The sequence below is a fragment of the Larus michahellis genome, chromosome 3 (genome assembly GCF_964199755.1).
Source record: "Larus michahellis chromosome 3, bLarMic1.1, whole genome shotgun sequence".
Classification (NCBI taxonomy): Eukaryota; Metazoa; Chordata; class Aves; order Charadriiformes; family Laridae; genus Larus; species Larus michahellis.
Genome location: NC_133898.1, coordinates 109,428,560 through 109,440,992, shown reverse-complemented (window position 1 = coordinate 109,440,992; position 12,433 = coordinate 109,428,560). Strand labels below are relative to the sequence as shown.

Genomic DNA, 12,433 nt, shown 5'->3' with positions numbered 1-12,433 from the left:
TTCGAGACTATACAAAGGAAACTTCACAATGTTAGAGCTAGGCATACAGCCCAAAGGAGGTACTGCACAGTAATAGTAAGAACAGAAATACTTGGCACAAATCCTAAAGGTTTAGAGACAGCCTTCACTCTTTTGCTGTAGGGGAAGACCAGGCTACACTGACACTGCCTCTGTTAACAAGGTTATAAAGATTAGAGAGAGAAATTAAACCTTACTGACTCCCTCCCCACCCCCTCAGGGGGCTGGGAAGGGCTCCACACTTAGGGGGACAAGCAAACATTGCTTTCTCACAGCATTATTAAGAGCCTACACCATTTTACAGTGAAGTACATGGCTTCTGTAGCTTCCATAAACACCGTGGTCTTGTGTCTGAAATTTAGAGAGCTGTAAACACAAGATGAAGAGAGCGATTGGTGCATTTCTGCAGTTAGAATTGAATACTTCAGTTGGAAGGGATATACAACAATCATCTAGCCCAACTGCCTGCAAGTTTTCTGTATAAAAATTCAATTCTAATAGATCTGCAAATGTGAAAAACTTACATACTCTAGTCTTGTCCTCTAAGTTTTCTATTTATACTTCAAAAGTGAAACAAATTCACTTTCCAGTTGAAAACATGCCACACTATCAAAATACCCAGGCTGTAATTGAAAGCACCGAATGTTCCTACTATGCAATTAGATGAAGCAACACCAGAAGACGTATCTTTCCAGGAATTCCTCAGTGACAAAAAGGAACCAGTATTTTCAGAAATGAGAACAAGTTGTAACAGGTACCAAACTAGTTCCATGGCTAATTCTTGACAACTCATGTGTGGAAATAGTGAAGTATAAATACACCAGAAAGCTGAAAAAGCACCAGGTCTCTACAGTTTGACGTAACATAAACAAAGCAAGTATAACTCCAAGAAATAGAGTGCAGAGCACATGCTGGCTCGTGATACAAGTTGTGAACATCCAGGATCTTTCTACCACAATTTTGTGAGAAGAGTAAAAAGCCTCCTTCAAATAAATTTGGCGTTATTTGGCATCTATGTATTAAAATCAACACCACTAAGTTTCTTATGTACATAAGCAGACTACCCACAAATACACCCGTGCCAACACTGGAATAGCACTGCAGATTTATAAAGGCTCTCCTGATATTGACAGCATGACTTGAAACTCAAAGACTGTAACAAAAGCATGCTGAATAACTAAACAAATAAATTTCTGAACAACATCAGAAATGTTCCTGTCCAGCCATGTGTAGGAGGCAACAGTTTCCTCAAAAACATTTTTGTGAAGAATGTTTGCCATGTACTTTTGGCTACTTGCCATACATAATGTAAGCACCCCCACCATGTGTCTCAATTGGTTGCCTTCTGCCTACTCAAATGCAACTTGGGCAGCAAGAATAAAATAAGCGGCATCAAGAGCGCTGAAAACATGAGAATTCTGTGAAGCTTGCAAGTTGCCCTACTTGGTCTCTCTCTCCTACAAACAGAAGAGTTTTCCAAGAAGGGAAAAGTCAGGAATTTCTCCTGAAACCATCCCATGTGTAAGATGTGTTAACATGCTATTTCTGCTAAAGCAGAAGAAAAGATAGTACAGCAGAACAGAAGAGGATGGAAAGAGCAGACAAAATGATAATCCACATGCAGAACATATGGACAGGGCTTCATTAAAATGTTCAGTTCATTTCTGTTAGTGCAGAATTACTCTCTGATACTTAAAAAGATTTAAATCTTTGAAGTCTCTTTTATTATATAAACATCACATCTCCTACAAAGGCCATGACACCACAGTTACTTTACAGAATGGTCATAAAAATCATAGTACTGTTAAGGTTGGAAGGGACCTCTGGACATCATCTAGTCTAATCCTAATGCTCAGAGTAGAACTCCCACAGCCAAAACCCCATAAGCAAAACAAAAAGGACACAGATGAAAGCTCAAAGACCCCAGAACCATTGCTAGAAATGGCAGAGACAAGAGGCTTAAATTAAGAAAACACGTCCTAGTTCTGAGGGCAACGACTAGCTATTTAAACATTAAATTCAAAAATCTTTGAGTAGAGATCCCTTAGCTGCAGAGAAGATTCCCAGACTTGGGATACCAGTTCAGCAACCACCAACCAGTTTAAAATCAAACAGGAGAGGGAGGAATTAACTAGACCAAAACATTCCATGGCAGCTCAACAGGGTATCATTTTCCCACACCCCCTCATTTATATAGGACTTTCCCATTTCCAAAAAAGTGCAAGCTGCACAGAGATATGAGGAAAAGAAGAAGAATGCAGTGATGTGCTATTACATCCTGTATAGCCTGATGGTTCAGATCATCATAAGGGTGTATGTTGTATTTAAGAGGGGATGCTCTTATTCAAGTCAGGAAGAAGAAAAGGAAAAAACGTAATTTTCCTGCTACCAACAAGGTGAGCTTTCCCAAAAGTGATGTACTTCCATTTCACCATAGACAGAAATGTTGCAAACCAAAGAAAGCACTGGGAATGGGAATAACACTGTCATGGGAATAACAAAATTGATCTTTCCAAAGGGGGAAAAAGAAGTGTGAAATATGCAGAAATCTATCTGTAGTCAAAGTACAGTTTTACATATATAGGAATGGGAAGCTTCCAATTTTACAGTATTTTGCTTTGTATTCACAGTCTGCAAGCAGTCCTCGCCCTGCAAGTGAAGCTATGGTAACAGGCTCTTATGAGAGTAGCTAAAGGACAAAACAGGATAAGAGTATGGACTGACAGATCTGCTGCTGAAAATTCAGGCTGAAGCTGACTATCTCTTGAAAGAGGCACTTGTAGGGAAACATAGAAGCTAACATCTTACAAGATCTTGTGTTTGGTCAAAAAGGATGCCATTCTGCAGATTATCTACAACATCTTCAGTTTTCACACTTCAGACTTAACTGCATCTATCTATAAATTTATTGTTTCTGAACAGCACTGTTATTCTTGGAAATTCTTTTTTAAGGAGGATACCAAGTAATTTTTCAGCTCCAGATTTCAGGGTGGAATTCACTTGTACCTTAAGGCCAGAAAAAGCACTAGGCTATCTCATCTGAATGACTGGAAGAAGTAATTTTACACACTTACCCACAATGAGACCAGCAACTTGTGTTTGAATACTTCTAATATATTTCAAAAGACTCTGGAGGTCCTTCAAGAAGTGAAAGAATTAAATAGTTCACATTAGTTTTTCCTCCAGTGCGTAATCACCTTTGGCACAAAACCCACACATGCCATGTTTGTTACATTTGCAAAGCTCAAGTTGTTTGGCCTTGGTCCTTTTTCTACCTCTCCTCACTATATTAAGGAATCGTATACTACACAGCAATTTGTTTCCTATGAAGATCTCCCTACAGGTTAGAAACCTTGGTTCTGAACGGGTCTTTTGGTCTGGAAGGCGCTGTCTCTCAGCCTCATATACCTTACTTTTAACTATCTGCCTTTGCAAAGAAAGCACTTTTTTTGAACAAAGGTTGTTCGCCCCATTTCCCCCCTGAGCTATTACCATCCGGGTCAGCAGATGTCAAGGAGGGTGGGCTGCTTGTTTTGTTTTGGGTTTTTTTTTTTTTTGAACTACAAAACTCTGGAATTAAAACTGAGTAGGAACGCCATGGTGAAATGCTGATATCACAAACTGATTATTTTTAACTTGACTGGCTCCTTACACAATCTTTTAGTTCTACTAGCCTCAAAATGACAGCTTAAAGGGAAAAAAATTGTACTGTTTTTGACAAAATGGCTACAGTAAGGTGTGAACGTTTCTTTTTCCGAGTTTTACAATTGATTTCATTGACATTCCATATAACATAGGTCGTTTTACTCTTAACTGCTGAAGCTATTATTACGTATTTAGCAGGAAAAAGGAGAACCCACATGTGCTGTTTGGGAATTAAACTACAGAAGGATTTACTTGTATTCAAGGTCACATGAATTCTGTGCCTGAACTACTAGGTATCAGCTGTCTGCATCTCAGTATGGTTGTTAACCAAAACGTCACTGGGAGCTGCACAAGCAGCTCAGATGCTGCCATTTTAAATCTAGTGTGTAATACTAACTTCACGATGTTGAGGCTCGTCTCAAGACCTCTGACATTATTCTCACTGATACAGCATCTATTAGTGTTCTACATCTTATTTAAAACCAGATGCTAATTGCCTAGGTTTTACTCCTGTCTTATTCTTTATTACATTTCAAGAACAGCATAGTGTAAAAAATCTCCAGTTTTGTGCTCTAATACAGTACTCCATAAAACATGACTCCATTTATCTTTTCACTTAGCACTAGTTTTTTTTACAATATATGGAAAACCATTTTGTTATCTGAAACTCAGTAACATACCATTCTCCTGTCTTTGAGGCAACTTTGGAACAGGAGGAAATTATTTAAGTATATAGCACATGGTAGCACATGTCAGTAGGGTAGAAAGGAAGGAAAGGAAAAGAATATAGTGATTACATACCCCACATTTATGTATTCACCCAGATTAAAGAGTGAGTCACAATGGGAGAGCGATTCAGCACTCGAAGATTGACCTGTGTGCACCCAGGCCAACACAGTTCATAGCAATCACAGATACAAACCAGTAAGTTATTCACTAGGAAAAGCAGACATTTGTTTTCTCTTCTTAACTTAGACAAAATTGATTCAGCTTCGCCAAGCATGATCTCTGTGTCACATTGCAGTTTCAAATCAGCAAGACTGGTGTTACATCTGTCAGCAAATTCTACATGACTATGTAGTTCAATAAGAACCTGACTAATAGATCGTGCCATCCTGTCTCAACAAAGGCTTGAGAGATGTCTCAGTAGGCCACCTTAATTGCAGCCACAAGGTCCTAGACATCTAATAAACTTGACGTGACACAGATGATAAGACACTATATAACCAACACAATGAGAACATCAGGATTTTGTTCCAGCTGTTCATAAGATCCCTGTCTGCCTCACAGTGAAACCTTGTAAGATGTCCACTCCTACTACAGCCCTGGGAAAACAGATCATCTTCATTATTTCAATTTGTACATGCTATCCATTTTTCTAAACATCTCTCACAATACTTAACAATACATTTCTCATGCTACACCGTTATCTTGATCTTACCTGGCACAATCAAACAGACATCACTCACAACATCTAAAGATATCTCAACCACCCTTACTAAAGAAGCTCAACTTTGCTGAATATTATTATTATTAGTAAATAATGATCATCATAATAATCATAATTTTGTCTACTCAAAGTTAGTCCAACTGCAAACCATAGCTGTAAGAAGACCTTCCCCCTTTCCCGCCCTGTCTCTTCTGAGGCAGATTTTGAGGGAAAGAAGAAGAAGAAGAAAAAAGGAAAAAAAAAAAAAAAAAAAGGCTGTGCACTTATAACATTACTGGTCACCAAGACCAGTCCCCTGCTGGCACAGGTGTAAACTTTACACATTTCAGTAAGCTCAGACCTTACTTTAACCTAAAGAACTCTTATCTGGATGCAAAGCTTGAAGTGAACAAAGTACACCACACACGTTAAATTATAAAAATAAATAAAAAAATCATATAAAAAAATAAAACCAGGATCTGTAAGAGGCAAAGTTGTTCTTAAACAATTAGAAAGAATGAAAAAACACTGGTGTATTTTTATGCAAGAATTAGGCTGTTTAATATCCGATATAGTCATTGAAAAAAACCCAAACTAAGGAACTACAATTTCATTTCAATCCCTACTACAAGTAAGGGCTTCCGGCCCCAAGCCCAAGTTATTTGAGTCATCACAAGGAGATGAAAATAGCGCTCCTCAATACAATACTCTCACTGTTTAAAACCTTTTGTTACTGTGTTACTGATGACTATCAACTGGCCACATTTGATTTTCAGTTTAATGTCTCAAATATGTAGTCTCCTGTAGTACCACAAGATCATCCTTTGTGCAGCACAGTAACTTTTGTATTGCTTCTTGTTAGCGGTTAAGGTCAGTAATGTACACTATCCCTACACCAGTATCTTAACTCTACCCTTTAGCAGATGGAACGCCACTCTATAATCCTTTACGGTAGTGTTAGCTTGAGGCTGCACAAACTTACACGAATGATGCCTACAGCTCTAAAGATGCAACTGATGATGTTTAAACACCTATGAATTATGAATCCAGCTGTCCCAGAGAGGACAGTCATCCTTGTCAGTAACACACATAATGACAACTACTAGTACCTCTAGCCCTGTTACGAATCCTTGGTACATGAGCAACTCAAGAAGACCCACAAAACCTTGCAATTTCTCAGTTATACCTGCCCAACCCTTTCCTGGCAAAGTGAAGTGCATTTCACTTACCTGCTCTGCTGACTTACTGTCTTTCAGCTATTTAGATTCTCTTCATTGACAATTAGACTCATGACCTACAAGCTGTTGACCAGCACATTTATTCTGCATTATGGCCCAGTTCAAGAAAAAAATAAAAAGCTTCAGTGTTCACTTGTAATGCAGACAAAAAGTCTATCTTCAGCATCTTCAACTGACTCCTATACGTAGGAGCAAAAGCAACCTTAAAGAGAAGCATCTAAATCTTCTTTTTCAGCTCTTTTCTGAGACACCTGTCTCTTTAAATATATATAGTATATAGTTTTATAGTTTATAGTTTTTTAGTACATAGTTTTATACAATAGAAAGTCAATAGTTTCCATATATGCTATTGGCTGCAGAGGCTGATCAGATGAGGTTGCAAACTCTTTCAATTTTGTTATTTCATCCTGGGTGACCATGTGGCATCCCATCATCCTTTTATTTCTCATTGTATTTTCTTCTCAATCTTAAGTCATCACTCGTTAGAGTGGCTGAAGAAAACTAAGTGATTTCTAACTTTACACAGTAAAGACAGACACCCAGCATGATCATTTTAGCTTTCTCTTCCACCATACAGAAGCAAATGTTTCTTTATCTGACCTTTGGTTTTAAAACAATTTGAGTGCCTTGGAATTTGTTTCACCCACTCTCAGCTCTAGGGTCACACGTTTATTTACAAGTGAATGAACTCACTCTTCCCACCTCCAACTTTCTCCCAGAAGACATCAATTTGCAGTTCTCTGTCTTTCCTCAAAGAAAGTCACACTAGAAGCAAACCAGTTACTCCACCAGCCTTCTCCATTTCTCACAATGAAGCTGCATTTAAAACACAGAGACTACTACTCTGTTTTTATTCTTCCTTCAAAACTACCACTAGTTGCAGTCAGCCAGCAAATAGCTTAAACACTAACCCTCGCTGTTCAGTCTCACTCTCACGGTGTTATCCTTGCAGGAAGGATTCGAGTTTCAGGATGCTGGAACTGTTTGAAAACTCAAGCATCAGCCACAAAGTCAACACAGTAGGCAAGCATTTAGCTCTCATAGCTCAGCCTTACTCACCCTCCCTTAAGAGCAAGATACCACTTAAAAGAACACCTGTATTTTTATGATTGCTTTCTTCCTGCACAAGGCCGTGTCTTATAAAACATAAAGGGAAACCAAATGGACTGAAGTTATGCTCAGGAGAAGGGGTTTTTTCTTTGCAAGCACAGTACCACGGGTATTTCAGAACTGTGCTAACCCACTTTAAACGGGCCAAGCTGTGTGGTCACAAAAAACGAGTGCACGTGCATATGTACACGGAGTGCTCATGTGAAAATACTTTACGATTAAATAAGTAGTTTTATTCACACACACACAGAGACAGGAATACACCGCAGGAGCTCTCCCTGGCGCGTCCCAGCCGATGGGACACAGGACCGGAGCTCCCAGAGGAGCTCGAACCGCGAGGCCGCGACCCGGCTCCGGCCCGTCCCTCAGCGTCCCTCCCGCGGGCAGCTACCCCCGCCGCTGGGCTCCCCACCCACCCCCGGCTCCCCGCCGCCCTCACCGGCGGGGAGGGACACACGATCCCGGCGGCTCGGCCGTGAGGAACGGCGGCATCGCGGTGCGCCCTGTCGGAAACACGCCTCAGCTGAAGGCGGCCGCGCACGGAGCCGTTAACGGCCGCCCCCCCCCCGGCTCCCTCAGTCCCCGGCCCCAGGGAGCGGGCGCGGCAGCAGAGACGCCCCCACTCGCTATCCCCTCACCGGCGCGGCCTCGCCTTACCTTCCCTCCTGCTCAGGGCCATGGCCCCAGGCGCACAGGCGGCCCCGCGCAAACGGCAGCTCTGCGCTCGCCCTCCTTCCTGCTCGCCGCCGCGACTGTCCGTCACCGGAGTGGAGGCGCGCCATTGGCGGAGGCGGCGGCGGGGGCGTGCCCGTCGCCCCGCCTGGCGCGGTGCCCCCCACCTCCAGCAGGGGGCGCGCGGCTGCGCACGAGCCGGTGGGCGCCGCCGCCGCCGCCGCCGCCGCCGCGCGCGCGGGAGCGAGGGCGCGCGCGGGGAGGGGGGGCCGGGCGGCGGCGGCGGGACCCGGCGGGGTGAGCGGCGGCGGCGGCGGCCGGGGGGGGGGGGGGGCGGGGGCGATGCTGGGCGCCATCCGCTGCTCCCGCTGCCGCTGCCGGCCGGGCGTCTCCTGCACCTGACCGGCAGCCCCGCGCGCAGCCCGCGCCCGCCGCGTCAATAATGCACTAGAATGTCAGCGCTGAAAAAGGTAACGGCGGGAAGGGGACGGGAGGGGGGACGCCGTCGGGGCGGCGGGCGCGCCGCACGGCGGGATGCCCCAGCCCGGGCAGCGAAAGGAACCGGGTTGCCGGTGCGTGTGGGGACCGCCGCCGTCGGGGGCGGGCGCGCTGAGCCGCGCCGTCGGTGGTCGTGTCGTCCCCCCGCCCGTCACCCGCGTGTCCTGGCGCCGCGGCGGGGGTCTCGCCGTGGCAGGGGTCTCCCCTCGGCACAGTCCGGGCAGGACGGTGTCGCGGCGGGGGTGCCCCTGTGCCGGCGCGGGGCGGCGGCGGGATGGCACGGGGCGCGGGGAGAAGCGGCGAGGGGGTACGGGGGGGCACGGACGGACCCTCTGTGCGGCCGGTCTGGCCGGAGGGAGCGGCGGGGCGGGGGATGCTGCGCGGGGAGCCGCAGTACGGGCGGCGGTTTAAATTTCAGGAGTGCGTGATTGTGGGGGCCAGGGGAGCCGGGGCTGCACCGGCGGCCGCACCGGCGGCTGCACCGCTTCCCCCTTGGTCGTTCCCGGCCGCCGTGCGGAGGGGGGCGCGGGTACGTCGGGGGGGGCCCGGCCCCGCAGACCGGTATCCGAGGAGGGGCGGGCGGCGGGCGCGTCCCGCCCCGGCTCCGCGCAGCTGCCCCGCCGCGGGCGCGCAGCGCTCGGCGCGGTCGGAAAAGTCCACGGGTGCGCAGGCGGAGCGCGGAGGCAGTGCATCTGCCGCGCTGCCCACCCCGGTCGCCGGGGCGATCACGGGTGGCTGTCCCCGCGGGGAGGGCGTTTGCCGCCGGCTTGGCCGAGCCCCGCCGCGGTCCTTGGAAACGCGGTCTGTCCGAGAAATAAAATAATTACCCGGTATCACACTAAAAACGGCGGCGCGCCCCGGCCCGTCTCGCCTCCCCGAAACTCGCCTCCCGCAGTGGAGCCGGCGAACCGCCCGGCGGTCGCCACCTCGGGGCGGCTGCGAGGGGACGGCCCGGCCCGGTGCGGCCGGTCCCGGGGAGGGGAGCGGGGCGGGGGGGAGCCCTCCAGCCGGCGGGGCTTTCTCCTCAGGCCCCGCTTGCTGTCGCCTCCATAACTTAATTCTTTACGCTGCCGGTGCCCCAGTTCTAGCAGCGGGGCCGGTGCCGTGCAGTGCCGCGTTCAGCGGTAAATGCACCGATAAAGCGCTTCAGTCCCAACTTCCCTGGAACTTCCGAGGGTTTCTCAGTCTGCAGCCACGAACCTTTTGTCGTTCGTTTCCGATTGAGCTCCGTGACGGCGTTACACCGGCTTGCTGTGCCTTGGGAGCGGGTGATATTTGAATCTCTTCCAAATTGAGGCACTTAGAACGGAGGTGAAGTGCTCCAGTCACTCGGGGTGGTGTGAGCCCAAGTATCAGGCTGCGAAACTGAAGTGCCCTTCTCAGGGCTGGCATGGTTTCTGTGTATTTCTGTGTGCTGTGGAGCAGCATCGCAAGCAGGGCGCTAGCAAAATTTGAAATACCGAATCCCCCAAGCCATTTAGGTTAGTAGATGGCTGCAAGGGGACATCCTGCTAGGAGGAAGGGTCACCCGAGTGTGACCGAGTGCAAATCCAAGTGCGGATGGCTGAGAAATCTCCTGTGGGGTCTGAGTAGCTGGATGTTTTGTAGTGCAGCTTGGGGTATGTCACGGGAGCCTATTAGTTGTACTGGACTTGTTTTAAAAAGCGAATCTGGTCCAGAGCAGGGGATAATGCTGTTTTATAATGCGAATGGATTTGAGGTATCAGCCTTTCACATCTGTGATTAGTTTCATTTCCGGCTTTGTGTTTTATCTGGAGAACAGGTAAAATAAGAAGAGTAGAAGTTTTATTTTTCTATGCTTTCTGCGTGACAGCAGTTATACTTTCAAGTCATTTCCAGATGGTTTGCACAAAGCACTTTCTTTCAGAATTGCAAGTTTTAATTTTACTGTGTGTAGCTATTTTTACAGCACTAACTAGATTTCATCATTTATATTTGAAAGGTTCTCCCCCCCCATCATTTTGCATGCTTTTCAAGATGTCTGGTACGTGGTTAAAATGGACTCAGATGATTTTAATAGTTTTATGAATTACAATGTTATGCATTGGAGATTTAATTCTGAGTGCTGTAGTCAGACCCTGTGTGATCTGACATAATATTCCTAAGTTAAAGAATGCATTTATTATGCCATTGTTCAGTTACACACAGAGTAAAAACCAGGACTGTCAAATAAATTCGTTGATTCTATTTTAGATTATTTTTAGCCTTTCATTTTAGTACTATAAAGTGATATTTGCATTTAGTTACACATAAGTTTAGTTTGCGCTAAAAGAGTATAGGGCATACCTCTTTCTTAACTTTTTAGAATTTCTAGTCCCTCTGAAATGAGTTTAAATTTCTGGTACAAGTTGAAATTACACTTGGAGTGAAGTCAGAAATGCTTTAAGCAAGCATTTAACAACCAGCAAACACAGACGGCTTTTGACAGAGGTGTTGAGGAGAACGTGTTTTGTCTATGTAACGCGTAAAACCGCACAGTCGAATCCAAGGTTCGCTGAATCGGTGGTAATATTCCTAATGACTTAATGGGATTGGGATCTCACATTTGTGCAGGGCGAAGTCCCACTGGTATTCATGGTGGTATCGTTGGCTATGCCAAGCTGTTAAAAGAGAAAGTTACCAAATCAAGAGAAAAATGTCAAGGTCCGTTATGGCTAACTCAAAATTATATTCTAATAAATTCCAATATATGAAGCAAGTTACTTTCATATTAGTTGGTAGATGTGATAGGAGAAATGTGTCCCTGAATAGGACATTCATACCTGATCCTGAGGAAAGCTTGGGTATTCCGTTTTCACTGTAGCGTCCTGCCCAGGGGGGACCCTCCGCAGGCTCTCTTGCACATTGCCGGTCCTGGGCAAGCTACAGCTTCATGCTTACAACAGTTTTTTTCTGGCGGTGGATGTTCTAATAGGAAATATTCATGGATGCAGCCTGGATGACTAAATTTCAGCTTGGTTGAGAGTTCAGTCTCAGGTTGAGGGTTCAGTCTTGGTAAATTATGGACATTGGAGTAACTATTGGGAAAGTTTTTGTGTGCCTTAACAAAGGTGGTAAAATGTTATTTTATACCTGCCTTTGGCAGGAACTTTTTTTTCCTGTTTGCAATTACAGGTAGTCAGAGCAATTTCCTTCTACAGCTATGATAATCCTCTGAGTAGTTTTGGTAATAAAAAGAACATTGAAATAAACCCTTGTTTTTTCTGAGGTATACCATCAGGGGGCCCTTTCAAACTGCATCAGTCAAACAAAAACAGCTGCTTCAGTTCTACTCCATGAACAAGACAAGTCTTATTTGCTGCTTCAGTTCACCACTACGGTGAATTTGTTTATCTAACCGTGCATGGTGAACCAGAGGACCACTAATGCAGAGAGATAGTGTTAGCTCATCAATTATGATTATATTTAAGAGAGACTTTTTCAGTTCTTTGAAATGTATTATAGGGGCCAAAATATCCTACCTGAACCTAAAATATTCTGTTAGCTAAATGGGTAGTTTTGTTTGAATAACTACTGAAAAAAATTTATGTGTAGTTCAGTTTGCCTTGTGAAAATTCATAGTCATCCACGAACCATATGGCTTTCTTACCTCTAGTAGAGGAATATCTCTCTGCATGGCAGATACAGTATGTCAACAGCTATGATCCAACATAAGCAGAAGTGGGCATGGATGAATCAGAATCTCTTTTGAAGTCGACCTGTTGGAGACCACAACTTCTGATATTTCAGTCCATATAGATCTCCATTATAGAATTATATTTCCCAAAGCGGATTATGGTTCATCACAGCTACTTTCTGTTGT

The 12,433-nt window shown here is 45.4% G+C and overlaps 2 protein-coding genes across 14 annotated transcripts in view; one reads left to right on the top strand and one right to left on the bottom strand.

Moving 5' to 3' along the window:
* Positions 1-8,195, bottom strand: part of ERICH1 (glutamate rich 1) — a 96,306-nt gene extending 88,111 nt beyond the window's left edge. For both annotated transcript variants that reach the window (XR_012586337.1, XM_074581705.1), the window contains exon 1: positions 8,098-8,195. Coding sequence is in view for 1 of the 2 variants with exons in the window: in XM_074581705.1 (XP_074437806.1) it covers positions 8,098-8,119 (22 nt within the window). In the remaining variant the exon portion in view is untranslated. The remainder of the gene's footprint in view (positions 1-8,097) is intronic.
* A 236-nt stretch (positions 8,196-8,431) lies between these two features.
* DLGAP2 (DLG associated protein 2) overlaps positions 8,432-12,433 on the top strand; it is a 480,112-nt gene continuing 476,110 nt past the window's right edge. For 10 of the 12 annotated variants that reach the window (XM_074581683.1, XM_074581678.1, XM_074581677.1 and 7 more), the window contains exon 1: positions 8,432-8,582. In XM_074581683.1, the coding sequence (XP_074437784.1) occupies positions 8,565-8,582 (18 nt within the window). In that variant the 5' untranslated portion in view covers positions 8,432-8,564. The remainder of the gene's footprint in view (positions 8,583-12,433) is intronic. The other 2 variants (XM_074581699.1, XM_074581696.1) reach the window with 2 other exon arrangements.